This window comes from Actinia tenebrosa, unplaced genomic scaffold (genome assembly GCF_029948245.1).
Source record: "Actinia tenebrosa isolate PJP-AT-01 unplaced genomic scaffold, QUT_ActTen_1.0 PGA_scaffold5__44_contigs__length_20552954, whole genome shotgun sequence".
In the NCBI taxonomy this organism is placed as follows: Eukaryota; Metazoa; Cnidaria; class Anthozoa; order Actiniaria; family Actiniidae; genus Actinia; species Actinia tenebrosa.
Genome location: NW_028292582.1, coordinates 4,856,720 through 4,875,480, shown reverse-complemented (window position 1 = coordinate 4,875,480; position 18,761 = coordinate 4,856,720). Strand labels below are relative to the sequence as shown.

The window sequence follows — 18,761 nt, the reverse complement described above, 5'->3', positions numbered from 1 at the left end:
ACCTGAGCAAGTACTTAAGGACGACTTGACTAAGTACTTGAGGACGACTTGACTAAGTACTTGAGGACGACTTGACTAAGTACTTAAGGACGACTTGACTAAGTACTTGAGGCGACCTGGGTAATTCCTGAGGACGACTTGACTAAGTGATCAGGTACCTCAGCAAGTGCTGCCTGGAAGACCTTTTCGACTTCTCTGTCCTTCTTGAAGTCCTTCCAAGACACCAGTACCTCCTTCAAGTCGACATGCTGAGCTACGTGCAAAGCCGCAGAGGCGACTGCCATTAACTTACCGCACTTCAAAGACAACCACCCGCAGGTTATCTTAAGTTCTTGAGCGATAACGTAGTCCTCGCTTATGTCCTTCCGTAGTTGCTCCACGTCGTCTATGGGCAGCGCAAGTCCAAGTAATTTAGTCGCAAGTCGGATAGCGGAGTCTGCTACGGCGTCGGTGGTTTTGCTTGCAAGGGCGGCCTCGTACCTCTTATGGAATTTCTTAACCTCCTCTTCTGACAACTTATTAACTTGCTCATGGGTAAGTTCCTTACCTATCATTTCTTTACACTTCCCAGAAGACACCAGGACGTTAAGTTGTTCCTTAAGGTTACTTTCATCTAGCTGTGTGGGGACTTCATCTATCAACTGCTCAATATCCATATACATTAGGAATCATAGATTCCAACCGTGTAGGGAAACCTCAAAGAGAAGATCATCTTGGAATGTTGGTGCGTTTTTAAATGCCGCATGTATTCATGCAACTGTTCCTTGGATATCTCACCGCCGTAGTCAGAGAGAATGGTTTCCAGATCACTCCGACTCGGAGTATAAAATACGACAAGTGAACCTATGTTTTCCCTAAAGGGCTTAGAGACGCTGGTAAGCTGCTGGGAAAGCAACCAAACGCTGATATTGTCATGCCTGCCGCTAAAGGCAAGCTTCACTAATTCGGAAGTGCGTCTTTTTACGTCGTCCCCACAGGCGATGTCATCCAGTATGAGGAGTGTCTGCGTGTCCTTGGGGAATTGCTTATGCCAAAACTTCAAATGGCTGGATAACTCATTGGGGTCCAAAATATCTACGAAGAAGTCGTCATCTTTCACTCCTATGCCTTCCCAGGTACGGTTATTCACGTAGGTGGGGCATAATAACACTATGTAGTCGAAACGGTATCTAAAGGGTCCTAATAGCTGCTCCACGACGAACTGCGTTTTGCCGCAGCCGGTGGGTCCTACGATCAGAGCGTTGCAGGGAATATGGTTCGGATCCATTATATATACGATGGACCCAGTGGACGCAGTAAGAAGGATTGCCGGCGACGCAAAAGATAAAAGAGACACCATAGAAATGCAAAGGGAGGAGATCGATCGGTTAAAAGAGCGCGTGCAGGAATTGTATGATGAAATGTGCAGCCTGAAGCGCGCGGAGAGGTTTGGTGCCTTGTTGACGATGGCCGGTTGGGCAAAAGAAAGCGTGCAGGACTTTATGCGATATCCGCTGTAGAGCTGCTTTAAAAGACACATAAGAATGTTAAGTGTATGGTTGTTAAATTGTTAAGGATGTCTGCGTATGCTGTTTAAAAGATGTCTTAGAATGTTAAAGATAAGGTTGTTATATTGTTAAAGATATACACACGTGCTGTTTAAAAGACACTTCAGAATGTTGAGTATAAGGTTGTTAAATTGTTAAGGATGTGTGTGTATGCTGCTTTAAAAGATGTCTTAGAATGTTGAGTATAAGGTTGTTAAATTGTTAAGGATGTGTGTGTATGCTGCTTTAAAAGATGTCTTAGAATGTTGAGTATAAGGTTGTTAAATTGTTAAGGATGTGTGTATGCTGCTTTAAAAGACACCTCAGAATGTTGAGTATAAGGTTGTTAAATTGTTAAAGACATACTGCATGAGTCATTTAAAAGATGTCTTAGAATGTTAAAGATAAGGTTGTTAGATTGTTAAAGACATACTGCATGAGTCGTTTAAAAGACACTTCAGAATGTTGAGTGTATGGTTGTTAAAGATGTGCTGTTTTCATTAAGAATGGGATTTACACAAACCTTATTCTGAGACATCTCTTAAAATAGTAGTCTTAACAATTTAACAACCTTATCTTTAACATTCTTAGGTGTCTTTTAAATGACTTACACAATTTACATAGGATATCGCGCATGAGTCATTTAAAAGATGTCTTAGAATGTTAAAGATAAGGTTGTTAAATTGTTAAAGACTATTATCTCTTTTTTTTAAGAAAAGAAATATCCTTATTCTTAGGTATCTTCTTAAAAAAAGAAATAATAGTCTTTAACAATTTAACAACCTTATCTTTAACATTCTTAGGTGTCTTTTAAGCAGCACGTGCAGACATACTTAACAATATGATAACCTTATCTTTAACATTCTGAGGTGTCTTTTAAAGCAGCATGCAGTATATCCTTAACAATTTAACAACCTTATACTTAACATTCTAAGACATCTTTTAAATGACTCATACGTATATCCTTAACAATTTAACAACCTTATACTTAACATTCTGAGGTGTCTTTTAAATGACTCATACGTATATCCTTAACAATTTAACAACCTTATACTTAACATTCTGAGGTGTCTTTCAAACGACTCATACGTATGTCTTTAACAATCTAACAACCTTATCTTTAACATTCTGAGGTGTCTTTTAAAGCAGCATGCAGTATATCTTTAACAATTTAACAACCTTATCTTTAACATTCTGAAGTGTCTTTTAAACGCAGCTGTATGCTCCCGCAGACCTGTTTAAAAAGACACCTAAGAATGTTAACAATAAAGTTAAAAATACGTTATATTGTGGTTAAGGTACACTTAAGTATAAATGAACTGTTCAATGTGTAAAAAGGTGTTCAGCACCAAGCAAAGACTACAATACCACGTTCGTCGTGGCGTTTGCACAAAGAAACCAATTAGTAAAGTTTGTAAGGATTGTGGTAAAGAATTCAGTACCGTTCAAAAGATGCGACAACATCAAGACAAACGCATTTGTGGGCTTTGCAGGGGCTGTAATAAGGAATTCCCTAACACCTCCGAGCACCTGAAAAGGGGCGTCTGTGAACAAAGCAGACAGTGTAGTTTCTGTAATAAGATACTAAGCAGTCGTCAACGTTTACAGACGCATCGGAAAACACATGAAGTCAACTATCGATTTCTCTTTGGGAGCTACGACTTAGAAGGCGTGGATTGCTACCAATGTGCGGATATGATGAGTCGCTGCCCGCATAAAGAGGATTATTTAAGGAATCGCATAGATTACCATAAGAAGATAGTCCGTACTTTCCCCTCTTTTGAACGCGCCGAAGGCGTTCCGTGGACTAAAAGGGAGTATTGGAGGCAAGAGTGCGACCGTTGTGGTTGCATCAGAGAAGAGGAACATATCTTCAACTGCCTCGACAAATAAACGTCCTTAACAATATAACAACCTTATACTCAACATTCTGAGACCCTTTTAGAATGGGGTTTGCGCAAAGAGTCTCAAATCCCATTCTTATTTTTCTTGTTGTTTGTTAAGTATCATCAAAACCCCCTTTAAAGGTATATGCTAGCCTACGCAGCAGCCTTCTTAGGAGGATTCCTAATCGCCCTTTCAATATATGGACTGTATTACGTGCGAACTACCAGCTGATTGCATTACGCCCCCAAAACCGCGTAAAAAATACACCTGCCTTCATTGCGGCAAGGTATTCCTGGAAGGATCCTTTGTGGGGCATTGGTGCTCCGCGGAGCAGCGGACTTTAGCAGACGTCCTTATGAATGCAGAGGACTCTCAGGCTCCCAATTAACCACGTCAAATACCCACCTGCCATCCTTTTTACCATGACTCATAACATGGGTAACGTCCTGCCCTTCAATGGCGTACCTTATTCTATCGGGCGCCCAAAGGGTGTATGTTCTTTTTTTATTCTTTAAGACCAAACGCAGGCGGTCCAAGTCTTCAAAGACTACGTAATTCTTTATCTCATAAATCTCCCCCACCTGCAAATCCCTCCAGTATGTTTGTATGAACTTTAACTCGTTAAATTTATCCTTGTCCATATATTCTATGAAATATCTTTAAGTGTGTTGCCAAAGTCTCCGAGGTTTTAAAGACCTTACAACACCACCTGCAGGGAATTCGTAGGTGTTCAGCATACGCAGTGATCTCCCTGCAAATGACATCGTAGTCGCTGCTTACGAGCACCTTATAGCCGTTTTCTTCATACCTCTGTAAGAGCAGTTGCTGATCCTCAGATAACCTGCCGTTGCCTTTTGGAGTCTTCAGCTCTATGCAGAAGCCACAGTAATGTGTATGCGCGTTTAAAATCATTAAGTCGGGTTGACCGCGTTGATATCCTTTCTGCCAGCACTTTATACGTTTGCCGTTTGAATCCTGCAGTTCACCCAGACCGGGGGCTAAAAGTATCTTAGGATAAAACTTGCGGATGTAGTCCACTACCTTTTTATGTAGGTCAAATTCATTTTCTATTTTGAATATTAACTTGTTTGGGCCATCAAAACGCCTTTCATATTTACCTGTTTTTCTTAGCGCGGGTAGGACTTCTTCGAAGACCCAATCGCGAAACTTAACGGCTTGGGGTAACTTAGAGCTAAATATCAGTTCATACAAACCTGGCTCAGATATGAACACAGAATGTGGGTGCATAGTAGAAGCGCCCTGTTTTAGGGCCCTTCCTAACTCACTCGACCTTTTCTGGTATTTCTCAGAAACGTGCTCCCTGATTGCGTTTCTCGTTTTTTCATATCCTAATGCAGCTGCCACCTCTTTTCCCTTAAAGTACAAAGTTTCGCCTTGCACTATGCATTGTAGTTTGGTGTCGTTGTTTTCGAATACGCGAAGCATTGTATATCTAAGGAATATTTAACCTTAATATGCAACACTTTTAAGTTGGTTCATTTCTACGCTCAGTTGCGCGTCTGAGACGACGAAGATGTAGCAGTTTATCTTGTCGCTGTCGCCGGCACTGGTGTTCTTTGTGCGTTTGATCTCCAATGTTATGCCATCCTGCGTATTTACCAGCCGCAAACCCTGGCCATGTAGGTCTTCGTCGTTAATGGTGCGCATGTCAATCCACAGCGCGTACTTATCCTTAAAGAATTCCTCAGGGCTAATTTGGTCGCCAAACTTGCGCTTTGCCTCCCTGTAGACGTCTGCGGGCTTTATTCCCTGGGAGTAGACCTTGTTTGGAACCCCGTTTATGTTCACGCCGACGTTAGTAATGTTGGGGTTATGAAAGGCCTCGGAGTCGCGCTTACCGGCCTCATAGGGTTTGGCAAACACCAGCATTAACCCCGTGAGACTTCTTCGGGGGAGGTTAATGCTTTGGTTGATAACCTCATCCGTCTTATCCAAGAAGCTAAATGTCTTATACATCACCACGTGATCGTAAAGGAATGCCTTTCCGGAGCTGTATTCCATACCGGCGCTACGGGCCAGCTCCTCAGAGTAGACTGTCTCGTACTGTAATTCCAAGTTAGTTATCTTGTAGGGATCAACAGTCCCGCTAATTGCGCTGTCCATTCCTCCTATGACGTTCGTAGTGTCCGCCAAGGTTACTTCAAACTGTAACTCGGATAACTGCCTGGGGTAGTACACACCATGACTCGTAATTACTTCGAAATCCAAAGGGATAACGTACTTGCTACCATAAGCGGTCTTTACCCTTGTTGCGTCTGCTACTGCGGTCGATCCGCTAGCTTCCGTAGGCGCCGGGTCGGTGTCGCTGCGAAGCTTACGTAGGATAACGCTTCCAATTCCCTGCTCTATCTTTTGTGCACGGTCGAAGGCTGTTAACCATAGGTCCTTATAGGTGGTGTACAGGTCGTACCTATTTAAGTCTAAGAGGGATTCCCCTGCGAACTTGATTCTCATCTTAGAAACGAGGTTCCTACCAACATTATTGACGGTATAGCGCTTGTCCTCGGTGCTGGGCTGCACCGCTAGGTCAAACCTTAGTGCCAGGGTGCCAGGAACCAATACTAGGTTATCCGTTAGGCGGGGCACGCCTACGTACAGCGTCTCCCCTGGCTTTGCGCTAGAAGGTGTGAATGTAACCCGATGAAAGGTGCGTTCTGCTTTCAGTCCGCCAACCTGCTTAGGTAATACGTTGGGGTTTAACTTTGAGCTTATCATATATAATGGAAGTAGAAGGAACAGACCCCGACTTCGATCCCACCACTGAGGAAGGTCAGGCTGACATTAACGACGGTGATGAAGAACCGCTGCTTCCCACCCAACAAGTCGACGATTCCCTAAGGGATAGGATTGCAAAGGCCCTAAGACATCCCAAAGCACGCGAGTACACGTTTCCGCGTGAGCACATAGAGCTTCAAAACATGGGCGAGCCGGAAGCAGCCGCGCGGGAAACCGTAGAGTGGGCAACGCAAGAGCTAAATGAGCTTTATCCCCACCTTGACGACGACGAGATAAGGCTCACGGAAAAAGGAAACAAAGTCCTCATAAGCGTTAAAGACATGAGGTCTCCCGACAAAGACCGCTGGACAAAACCACAGGCCCTCTTCGACGAAAATGGTGCAGTTAAGGTTAACGTGGAAAGGTTAAGGGGCTTCCAAGTGGCCACCCGAAGCATGTTAGATAGGTTGGAAGCCCTAACCGAAAGGGTCACGATAGAAAAACGCGCCGAGGAGCTGCAAAAAACGTTAAAAGAAAGGGAGGAAGAATACGCAAAGCAAGGTCAGCTACTTGCCGATGCTGAAAAGAAGTCCGCCCATCAAGATGAAAGAATAAAAGAAATAGGAAATCAGGCGGATCAGGCCCTGCGCGAATTAGACAAAGCACGGGAGGACTTAGGAGAAGCCCAAAGCTCTGGCGCCTCAGTGGAAGCACTGCGGGAAACGTTGGAAGAAAGGGAGGAGGAATACATGAAGCAAAACCAGCGGCTCGCTGCAGCGCATAAAAGGGAGGTCGAATTCAAAGAGCAAGATATAAGGGATCTGGTAGACCAAAGGAATGAAATTCGACGTGAAAGAAATCGATTACAAAAGGATCTTGACCTCACCCTGCAGGCGTTGGACGTAAAAAGCGAAAACCTGCGGGCTGAAATGACTGACTCTTTGGTAGAAAGGCGAATGTTAATGTCTGAAATCAATGCTAAAACAGATCAAATTCAACAGAGAGATCAAGCCATCAAAGACTTGGAGTATGAAATAGATCGACAGCGGGGCATAATCGAAGATCAAGAGCGCCCCGAGGAAGAAAAGGAGGCTGCTCAAAAAGAAATAGAAACCCTTCAGGAAAGAGTCGAGGAATTACAGGCGCAAAAGGAGAAGCTGGAAAAGGAGCTGGGGCTTACCACCAAGGAAAAGATAAAAAGAGCCCTTTTGAAGTATGGCGTGCCGCTGGCATTTGCGGTTGCTATTTCGAGCGTAGTAGGGGTAATCCTTAGCACACTTAATGCTACGGGCGCGGGCGTAAAGAAATTAGGCAATGGACTGACGGACTTGGGAAAAAAGATGGCAGCCGGCTTGCCTGGGCTGCTTGGTAGCGTTCTTAGCCTGGCACTTAGGGCCGGCGGCGAACTGTTGAAGTTTGTGGGCAATAACATTTGGATATTAGTCGTAGCTATTGGGGTGGTACTCCTGAAGAAGATTCAGGGTTAGCCTTATCCTTATGTATTACTGGCGGCTTATAATCGTCGTCAGTCCTCCTGGGCGTCCTCGACTGGGGATAAGTAAAGATAGTATTCGCACCACCTTGATAATGCGGAACTAGCGGTATGGCAGTCATAGTGCTAATGGGCTTATGATTCCAAGTAGCATCCGTCGGAGGTTCGGTTGCCTTACCCGCAGCATTTATTCGGACAATGCTGGGGTTGGCGCCAACGGCAGTGGCATCGCTGGGGCGAATCTGAAGCTTTGCATATTGACAATTGGCTATCATGTGAAAAGTTAATGGTACTAGGTCTTCGAAGCTATGTAGGTTAATCTCGGATGAAAAATGGGCCGGGTGCCTATTATTATTTTTCGTTCTGTAAGGCAACAATGGGGCGTTGGTCTCGTCAACAATCCTAAATCCAATATTACATGAATACCGCTCCGACATACTAATAGTGCATATGATCAATCCTAGCCCCCCAACATTCACCCACAGTCCGGTATCAAACCACTCGTCGCCCGCGTAGTCCTTTTCCTCTAGGTAATGAAGAAACCAATCTTCCTTCGCGTGTGGATTCATATATTTAAAGGCTCACCACCGTAAGAGTGCTAATGGTTGCATGGTTATAAGCTGTATCTCTTTGATTTTCTATGCTATTTACGCAAACCTTCCCCGTATCGTCTACTCTTATCTGCAGCTTTACCTTCCCATGGCAATCAGCAACCATGTGTAAAGTCCAAGTCGTAAGATTCTCAGCGCTGTTGGGGTACGGCTCTACGGAGAAATGCACAGGCTCCCTGTTGTTTGTCTTCGCACGCATGGGCTGTAGTACGCCGTTCGCATCCAGGAAGCGAAAGCCGACGTTGGCATGGCTGCTCGTACCAATGCAAATACTACAAAGGATTAACTACTTTCCCGAGTAGTTCAAGTCTACAGACATTCCGGCGACATCAACCCAAGCGGCTTGGGTGTATTTTTTCTCGCCTGTGTAAGTCGTATAGACACAATCTACTCCAGCTACGTAGGGGTTGTTCATCGCCATATATAATAGCTCAGACCAATGCTTGCAGCTGCTAGGCCGGCTTTTAATAAGTTATGGTCATATTCCTCTTCTTTTTTAGGCGCTCGGTATACTTCTTTTGTTAGCTGCACTTTCTTAGGTGGTTGCGTATGGTGCACTTTTTTAGGCTGTTCAACAAAGTGCCTTCTAAGAGTGTCAGAGTTCACGTCATTCACCCCAAACTTCATATCCTTAGTAGCTCGTTGAAGTTTGTTGTTGTATCCTACTACAGAGCCAGTATTTATAGATAAATTACTGGGCATTAACCAACAACCCGGGGCTACGGCATAGTCCAGTCGGGCCTTAGAATTTTGTATAGCTAGTTGGTAACGCTGTACGCCCTTGCTAATATCACCCTCCAAGATCGAACTTTCGAATAAGATCAAGGCTTCGGCTCGCGTCTCTTCTGCGGCGCCGGTATTCCCCACTATACTCGATCGGGTGTTTACCTGAGCTCCAAGGATGGAATACACGTAAGCTTCTATGCTGCGGTTCAAACGGGCAAGGCCGGCTTTGGTTAGTCCTTTACCTTCTGGGGGTATGAAATTAAGATATTGCTTTGTTTGCTCGTCGTTGGTAATTTTGATAATCAGTGGATTAGCTCCACCATACTTACCACCCTCGTCTTTGAACAGAGGTCCGTCTCTGACTTCCTTAGTGGTTTTGGCATTTGGTTCAAAGAAGGTGCTACTGTCATAGGTTTCTTTGTGATACCCAGTGTCCCACTGCAACCGCAGCGTATGCACTTCCTTATCGCTTAGCTCGTGCCCACCAATCCCCCAATAAGCCCAAACGTGTCCCAGCCCATTGTTAGCGCCCGTAGTGCATCGGAAATCCTTCCCTACAACACCAAACTCCTTACAAAGTCTATCTTAAGCCGGCACGCTGTATTTGTTATCTCTTGGATAAAACGCGGCATCTCCCGGCAGCGCAATAACACCCATTTCATGCAGTATTCTTCTAACCGTGAAGTGGAAGTGAAACATGAATATTGAATTCTTCATCAAGTTCGCGCTTACCCCACAGCCGCTAGTGGCACACCAAACCGCAAAGTTCAGCTGCTGCGGCCAATAACGCATGTTAGGACCACTTAACCATTCGTGGGCTTCTTTTGCGGTGGTATGATTAATGGGTACGTCTTTGAAGATATCTCGCACCTTTAACGGAAAGGAATGGTTGTTAGAGATCCGCATGTTCAATGTCAAATCCAAACTTGGATGTTCATCAAATGAAACCGCGGGTATCGGATAAGTACCGGTACCAAGCAATAATTCCTTTGACCAACCTTGCACGGGTTTAGGCTTAGGTGTGGGATGCTGCACAGATACCGTAGGCGTGGAATGCTGCAGCTGATTGTCTATTTGCCCCACCAGCGTTGGCTCCAAGTCCGCATTGCTGTACATCCTAGAGCCGTTATAGTAAATACCGTCGGGTCTTCTTTCGAACTTACTAGGGTCTGCATGTGGAAACATCTTCCTAAAGGCCCTCCAGTTCCAGTAATCGCGGTTGTCATGATGTGGCTGCTCCTCTATGTTATTCCCAAAGGCGTCGTACATTAGTATATATAATGGATGTTATACCATCAGCACCTCCACTTTATCCTGAACTTCCTAAGGAGGGGCCCAACGAATTAAATGCCGAGAACTTTCGTTTAAACAAGGCGAACTTAATCCTGGCTTACTTGGAAGGGCAGACAAAACACTACGAAAAAGTTAGGAAGAAATACGTCAGAGCCCGGAGTACGCTACATAAGATTTCGATAACTTCAGGATCCATATCCGTTGTGTTAACGGGCTCCGGCGTTGCTGCTTCGCTTACTGGGCCGGGAATAATCGTTGGAGTTCCTTTGGCCGGCGTTGGGGCAGCCTGCGGCATCGTTTCCGCTGTTACGACAGGTATTATGAAACAGTTGTCAAGCAAAATATCAAAACACGACACGACAATAGCTCTGTCTAGGGCTAAAGTAAATACGATCACTGACCTTGTCTCAAAGGCTTTGCGTGACAGAAAGATAGACGACGTAGAATTCTCGCTTATTCTGGCCGAAGAGGAAAAGTACGAGAAATTAAAGACGGACATAAGGAATAAAAAAACAGTCGTAAAAGATCTTTCCGAGGAATCTCGCAAAAAGATCTACCAAGAAGCGAAAGAAGAGCTTCAAAGAAAGCTTGCTCAGTAAACATCTGCTTTGAAAAAAGCGTGACAGGATTTCGTTTACATATCGAACGACAGTCTGGAAATTACGCGTAAGATTCACTATCTTCTTGGAATCCATCCTAACAGTGGGTGGTTGGGGTCTATTTCGTGAAATATTTCGTAGATTACGTCAGGGTAATAAGGAATATCCTTATTCAACCGACAAAACATCCACTCGGCTTTTGTCATATCAGAAACCTCAGGAATAGACTTACCGGTAATTTCAGACAAAAGATAGGGAATAGCTTTGTAATATTTCCCTAGTTTTAATTTTTTCAATGTCTTCCGTAGACTTTGTGGGGTTGGCTCTTCTAAGTGGTCTATGATTTTCTCCTTTACTTCATCGTCTAAATATACCGGCCGATAACCTTGGATATGACTCATCCAGTCTCGGAAGTATTTTATTCTCTTATATGGGGTCTTCGTACGACCTCCGTTTGCGTAATACTGCTCTTTGGTAGCATTTGGTACGGCATTACGAATATTCTTACCACATTCGTAACACTGTGCTGACGTGTCGTCTTCTATTTGCATTTTTTTACCACAACACCAAAAGGGTTCTGGCTTAGGTACGATAACTTTAGGTCTTAGACAAATTATGCAAAAGTCGTTAACGAACTTCTTACATTCGTGCATCGTATATTTATAAGATATCTTAACCTCCGTTTGCGGTACCCAAACACAGCAGCAGTAAGGACTTATCGCGCGGCTGCCGACGGATCGCGCAAGACCCCCTGCAGGGCCTTTAACCTACCTCCGAAACCCCAGGGGGGGCTGGGGTTTTTCGATATGTCATTTTTTCAAATGCCGGCGCTCCGCGAGTCCCCCTTACTGCTGCTCTTGTCCATTCACCATCACCTGCCAGCGCCCACAATACAGCTTGGGCTGCCTGTGGTTAGATGGAAGAACAATAAAATCCCTTTGCTCTCGGGAATTGAATTTTTCTCATGTAAAACGATTGTATTGTTCCTGCCATCTAACATGGCTGCCATCACGTGATGGTGCAAAGCCTCTATAGAGCACCCTCAAAACTTCTTTCTGAATTTCTGTGTCTTGATTCATGATCTATCTAAAATCTATCTACAAAGCTTTCGCTGTTGTCTCACAGCGTGGGACAATCACAACAGAGCTAGGCTCCAAACTAAGTGAAAGCCCAAAGATTGAATTAGAATTTAGAAGTTGATTTTTGAGGAGGGAGGAAAACCGGAGAACCCGGACAAAAACCCTCGAAGCACAGGAGAGAACCAACAAACAACTCAACTCACATACAGGCACATACAGGCAGGACTCAAACTCGGGCATTGGTGAGAGGCGACGCATTAGCAGCGCACGCCACCGGTGCTTCCCCAATGATACTTCGACCAGTACTATTGTCTATTGACTATTGTTCGAGTCGGAACCGTGAATGGTATAAGTACTGGGAACTCAGTCAAACATCACTAGTGAAAGTATTTACTTGCTGTTGATGGTATTCCTATATCTTTAGGTATTGATTCTCGATACTTCGACCAGTACGACCCTCCTGATGACGTCACTTGTATCGACTTGGACACCAATATGGTTTCCCTGTGAGTAGATACCTATTATTAAAACGGTTTGAAAGTCTCGTGAGTACTCAGTGATGTATAGTAAACAATAATATACATGGAAAATTTACTCGATTCTGATTGGACTAATTGCACAAAAAATGGTATTTTTTTTATTTCACTTATGCTTTATTCCCTTTTCATTGGATTCACCAGTGCAAGTGAAATCAAGCCGGCCAGCTGGAAGTCTCTACCAAAGGTGTGTAATATTCTAAACAACTTAGCTTTATATCAATCAGTTCTTTAGTCTGTTTTTTAGTTCTTAGAGCTGTTTTCTTTTTTGTGAGTCACGGACGGCACTGACTTACAGTACGACATGTAGACGCTAAAATGGCTTCCCATAAGAATAGGTATCGTATGAGTGGGAAACAATACGGTACTGACTTACAGTACGTACACGGTACGACATGCCTTAACATTGAAATGGCTTCCCATAAAAATGATTATCGTATGAATGGGTGGGAAACATACGGTACTGACTTACGGTACGACATGCCTTAACATTGAAATGGCTTCCCATAAGAATGGTTATCGTATGAGTGGGAAACTTACAGTACAGACTTACGGCACGTACACGGTACGACATGACATAACACTGAATTGGCTTTCCATTGTCTTTTAATAATTCATCTAATTCATCCAATCACAACGCTCAGTAACGGCTACAGTAAAAGACTAACTACAAATTTGCCGTATCGTTTTCTACTTACATGTTTGCGAAAAACACTCTATCCTCAGTTTTAACAAAATATTTCTATATTTAGACCACAAGTCTGTTAAATGGCTTGAACATGGGCTTGTTGTATAGGAGGTCGTGTGCTCAATCACCGGCCATACCAACACTCCTGTCTTTGTAATTTCATTCAATTGACTCTCCTATTTTCCCTACAGAAACCTGGCAAAGTGCTAAGAGACAGGCTGACTGACCTATATTGCCAAATGTACCAACAGTATCATAAAGAGAAAGAGGGTAAGGTCTAAGCGTTGCTTGACGATACTAAGTATGGTTACGGGGGAGACAGAGGTCTTTGTGATAGTGTAGAAAACGAGATTTTATCCAATGCCAGTTTCCCAAGCAGGATAACTTTTAAATTCCTGGGTTTCGCTTGACGTCATTATCTGTCTCATGCAGAATGTTCATGATCATGGCAGTCAGTGTTTGACCACCATTTGAAGCAGATAATGAGATTCAAAGACCTTTATCAGCTGATTAAAACCCAGCAATAGATCAATTTGGAAAGAAAGGAGAGGAATTCTTAAGCGTGCGTGTGCTTATTTATGCTAAGGTGGGACCATGGACTAGCTTTCTGAGGAACACAGGCAACCCAATCCAATATTTTAACATCATTATTTGCTTGTTCCCTCTATTTCTGACTTTCCTGTATCTGTCCTCTACCCAATATCCTGAAAGAAAAGGACGTCTAATTTTGTTTAACTTATCTTGACAGCATTTGGGGCAGACATTACAGAAACAGCTATTGAACTCGCTCCTTTGGATCACGATAATTCTCACTCGAGGAGACGGGTAAATACCTTTAGAATGTTTGTCTTTGTATATTTGATATAGGGTGGTTTTTGTATAGTGGGAAACAGACGGTATTGACTTGCAGCACATACGCGGTACGACATGCAGACACTGAAATGGCTTCCCATAAGAATAGGTATCGTATGAGTGGGAAACATACAGTACTGACTTACAGCAAGTACACGGTAGGACATAACGTAACATTGAAATGGCTTCCCATAAGAATGGTTATCGTATGAGTGGGAAACAGACGGTATTGACTTACAGCACATACGTGGTAGGACATGCGGTACATTGAAATGGCTTCTCATAAGAATGGTTTTCGTATGAGTGGGAAACAGACGGTACTGACTTATGGCACGATACGACATACCGTGACATTGAAATGGCTTCCCAAAAGAATGGTTTTCGTCTGAGTGGGTACGACATGACGTAATGCGGTATGTCATAATATTGAAATGGCTTCCCATTGTCTTCCAGTCATCCACTAACAACAAGTAGTCATTCGGTTACGGTGAGATACGACTACGCATTTTACCATCACTCATGTGATCCAAGCGATATCCAAGTGTAGCAACTTGTCCAGAAACCATTTTAATGTTAGTCTACTGGTCTGTCGTACCTTGTATTTTCTGTACTTCATGTGCTGTCGTTTCCCAGTCATACGAAAAGTAATATGTAGGAGCCCTACCCCAACAGATAGTGATCTTTTAACAAAAAATTCTTTTCTCAGCTTGCGCTTGAAGTTTCGATTCAAGAGGCATTCTTGCGGTTTATGGCAACCATCCTTAAAGGCTATGGGTGAGAATGCATTTATTTGTACTTTCAACGAATTAGTTATTTTTTACAATCGAAAGCTCACTAGAAGAGGTCATATTTTTTCCTCCATCTCTTCCTTCCTCCCTCCCTTCCTCCCTTCCTCCTTCCATCCCTTCCATCCATTCATTCATTCATTCATCCATTGATACTCTTCCTCCTTTCATCCCTCCATCCATCCTCCATCCCTTCCATTTAACTTTATAAACATGATGTTTTTTAACTATACAGCTGGAAACAGGGCTAATCTCAGTTGTATTTTGTGTCTAGTTCTTATCTTAAACCCATTACGTCAGCACCGAAAGAAGGAACCTGCGATATGACATCACTGTTCGATATGCAAGGTAAGCTATCATACATGCCTAACCGAATCTACTTTAATTTTTATCGACGTCTTGAAACAACCTCTGGGCTGATCTAAAACTGGAAAACCGGAAAACCTGGTGAAAACCCCTTGAATAAGGGGAGAGACCAATAAACTCCACTCTAATAAGATTCTGAGTCCTGAAATCGACCCAAAATCCCAGAAGTAAGAGGCGAGTGCAGTACCTCTTTGCTATTCTTTATGCCCAAAATTACCTTTTTTGTCACATTAATGCACACTCGTGGAGAGCAAGTTTACTCCTCACAAGTTTTATTCAAGAACGTCCCACACTCCTTTTAAGCTGTCGACTAATCAGAGCGCGCGGTCAGGCACATACTGTACAAGTATCGTCCAATCAAAAAGCGCATACTATCCAAGTTATGTAATACTATTGATTCGTTACTCTGTCACTATTTTCTAGGTTTTCTTAAAAGCCGTCCAAATAACCATCAAAAGTTTTTCAACCTCTTAATGCACACACAGGTATGTTAAAAAAGCGATTAAAAAACGTGCGACTCTGCTAATCACTCAACCTCAAAACTTAGCACACAACCCTTCTGTTCCTGAAAACAAATTATTTTCCCATTTCAGACCACGTGTCTTTCCTTAAAATATCATTTCTTTCATAACGGTTGAAAAGATACATGAATATAGTTACAATGCAATCGAAGAATCTTTTTCTCAAGAGAGTGACGTGGTCTGAAATGGGCAAACATTTTGTCCAAGCTGATAAGGCCTATTGCAGGCTAAAATACTGGAATTGCACGAATCCCAAAGACGTTGGAGATTGGCCAATTTAGTATTGAATTTTTTTGGTGTTATTTTCAGATGTTCAGTCGTTTCATCGAGCAGCGGTCATTTGTGACATCACAAGACTCTCTTCTTGCTTTCTTCGATACTTGCACTGATAAAGTAAGGTTTTTATTTATTTTATTTATTTTTATCTTATTGATTTCGCCAAAAAAAAAAAAACACATTACGCTTAATACAAATTGCAATCGAAAGGAAAGAAAAGACGAGCATGTGACAGCAGGCAGTAACAGGACAGAGTCGCAATCACCAACCACCCCCCATATGTATACAGCTATTTCAAAATACGTTGAAGGGTCGAACGGCAAATGATGATCGGTGATTGGCAATTGCACGACCGAAAGGCACAGCTGGCACACATCCAAACACGAATATTACAGGCGTTTGAAATGGTTTCATCGACTACGTGAACACTAAATATCTCAACAACAACATCTGTGTTATCGACAAGGATAATGATAAGAAATGCAAGTCATTCCAACTATTCTTGCATCTTAGAATAACCTATCACTTATAGTACCTATCGCCGTTCGCCTCTTCAACCTTTTTGAAATAGCTGTATTCTGCGATATTCTGTTTTCAATATTGAAATTGCTGGTTTTTTGACTTCAGCTTGATTCTGGTAAACCATTAATAGAAATAGACGAATCGTTTAAACAGTGAGTAACGTTAATTTTTCTTTATCCTTCATTGTCGTCTAATAACTTAATTTGTGTTACTCCTTGAAATCTACCCATTTCTAAGGACAATAAAAAAGCCCTTGAGTGAGTAGAGTTTGTTAGTCTCTATGTTGATTCTAGGGTTTTTCTCCGGAATCTCAAGTATCCCCCCTCCGCAATACCTAACGAGCTAAATTCTAATTTGATCTGTGAGTTAGCCATGCCCTGACTTATATCAGCCCAGAGGTTGTTTCAGGGTTTGATCTGTGAGTTAGCCGTGCCCTGACTTTGATCAGCCCAGAGTTGTTTCAGGGTTCGATTTGTGAGTTAGCCATGCCCTGACTTAGATCAACCCAGAGGTTGTTTCAGGGTTCAATCTGTGAGTTAGGCATGCCCTGACTTAGATCAGCAAAGAGGTTGCTTCAGGGTTTGATCTGTGAGTTAGCTATGCCCTGACTTAGATCAGCCCAGAGGTTGTTTCAGGGTTCAATCTGTGAGTTAGCCATGCCCTGACTTAGATCAGCCCAGAGGTTGTTTCAGGGTTCAATCTGTGAGTTAGCTATGCCCTGACTTTGATCAGCCCAGAGGTTGTTTCAGGGTTCAATCTGTGAGTTAGCCATGCCCTGACTTATATCAGCCCAGAGGTTGTTTCAGGGTTCAATCTGTGAGTTAGCTGTGCCCTGACTTTGATCAGCCCAGAGGTCGTCTCAGGGTATTGATGAAATTTGGAAGATTACTTGAAGGATTTGAAGGATACTTTCTGAAGAATCTTGGACAAACTGTTTTGGAATTATTTCTTTATGTTGTTTCAATTGTGTGTCTTTCAGAGGTGGCCAAAGGACTTACGTCGTTACTCCCCCGGAAGCAAACTTTATCGACAGAGGAAAGATATACACGTAAGTGAATTGGGGGGGCCGGGGTTGCTATAAGCATATAGGGAATATTGTTTTCCCTTCTATTTCAGACGGTGTCATTCTTTGAAATAAGATTCTTTGTTTTAGTTGTATCCATATTCATGTGTCTTATCATTAACCGTTAAACAAAGAAATGATACTCAAGGGAATGACTTGTGGTCTGAAATAGACCTTTCTCATGCTGGAGCCAAGTCGATTTTCCCTGCAAAGCCTCGCATTCAAGCGTTTCACGACGAGGTTTTTATTCTTATGAAAATAAACCGGGCACCTTGTAATCAGCTTGCATTGGAAAACATTATGACCAAGCTAAAGAGGTCAAATCCAATGGTCACCTATTCAGTGCAACGTTCTCTTATTTTCATTTATAAACAGGTATCCCACGTTTCCCGAGCTGAACCTGGAATTATTCAAAAAAGACGAGTTATCGTTAGGAATTTCGACGGTCGTGACCCCATCCCTCTGTCCTGTGGGCAGAACAGTGGCAGAGCGAACAGAGTCTATACTGGTAAGAAAGTGTTTATTAAGCATGGTCCTCACTATACGACGCAAGCGCAAGCACAAGTGCAAGGATAAAAGATGTTGATACTTGTGCTTGCGCATGTGTCGCAGTGAGAACCATGCTTTAATGGCTTTGTATTCTGGGGCACATCCAGTCGTGATGTTAAATGGGCCATTGCATTTGATTAATGGGAATCAAGGCTGGTGTAGCAGTTGCCAGTCACTTCCCGCATCTTGGGTCTTGGGTTTGATTTCTGTACTAAGCATCACATGTGAGTTGAGTTTGTTGTGTCTCTCCCTTGATTTGAGGGGTTTTTTTTCGGGTTCTCAATTTTCCCTCCAAAAACCCTAACATACAAAGATAAGCACAATTCTTGTTTATTGGTGTCAAGAAAATTTGGAGGGTTTTTTATTGCAATCCTCCCAGTTGAAGAACGTCTGCAATTTCTCTCCCTTCAATTTTTCTTTACCGCGAAAATTTCCACTTGGAGCGAAAGTTATTTATTTATTTACCATCGAGGTCTTATTTTAATACTGAATATCAAAGACTGAAAACGAGATAAAGTTAAATGAGTTTTGTAATTTATTCTCAGATTGCTAAGAAGAATGAAAGTATTCCTGTGCAGTGGGCGAGGTAATTATAATGATAACCATTATAATTATATTCTTGTTCTATATTCTCATTCATAAAATAGGTATAAT

The 18,761-nt window shown here is 42.8% G+C and overlaps 2 protein-coding genes across 2 annotated transcripts in view; one reads left to right on the top strand and one right to left on the bottom strand.

Annotated features, from left to right (window-relative positions):
- Nucleotides 1-18,761, top strand: part of LOC116289612 (C-myc promoter-binding protein) — a 46,299-nt gene that overhangs the window by 15,960 nt on the left and 11,578 nt on the right. Inside the window, exons 13-24 of the mRNA XM_089037763.1 lie at nucleotides 12,374-12,455; nucleotides 12,630-12,672; nucleotides 13,365-13,443; nucleotides 13,922-13,998; nucleotides 14,732-14,799; nucleotides 15,085-15,158; nucleotides 15,600-15,661; nucleotides 16,007-16,090; nucleotides 16,601-16,647; nucleotides 17,475-17,543; nucleotides 17,934-18,066; nucleotides 18,653-18,693. Coding sequence (XP_088893889.1) covers nucleotides 12,374-12,455; nucleotides 12,630-12,672; nucleotides 13,365-13,443; nucleotides 13,922-13,998; nucleotides 14,732-14,799; nucleotides 15,085-15,158; nucleotides 15,600-15,661; nucleotides 16,007-16,090; nucleotides 16,601-16,647; nucleotides 17,475-17,543; nucleotides 17,934-18,066; nucleotides 18,653-18,693 — 859 coding nt within the window. The remainder of the gene's footprint in view (nucleotides 1-12,373; nucleotides 12,456-12,629; nucleotides 12,673-13,364; nucleotides 13,444-13,921; nucleotides 13,999-14,731; nucleotides 14,800-15,084; nucleotides 15,159-15,599; nucleotides 15,662-16,006; nucleotides 16,091-16,600; nucleotides 16,648-17,474; nucleotides 17,544-17,933; nucleotides 18,067-18,652; nucleotides 18,694-18,761) is intronic.
- Nucleotides 4,884-6,194, bottom strand: LOC148906363 (uncharacterized). The gene is made up of 2 exons (XM_089037608.1): nucleotides 5,964-6,194; nucleotides 4,884-5,660 (listed from the first exon to the last, which is right to left on the bottom strand). The coding sequence occupies exons 1-2, from the start codon at nucleotides 6,147-6,149 to the stop codon at nucleotides 4,884-4,886; spliced, it is 963 nt and encodes a 320-aa protein (XP_088893734.1). The 5' UTR covers nucleotides 6,150-6,194.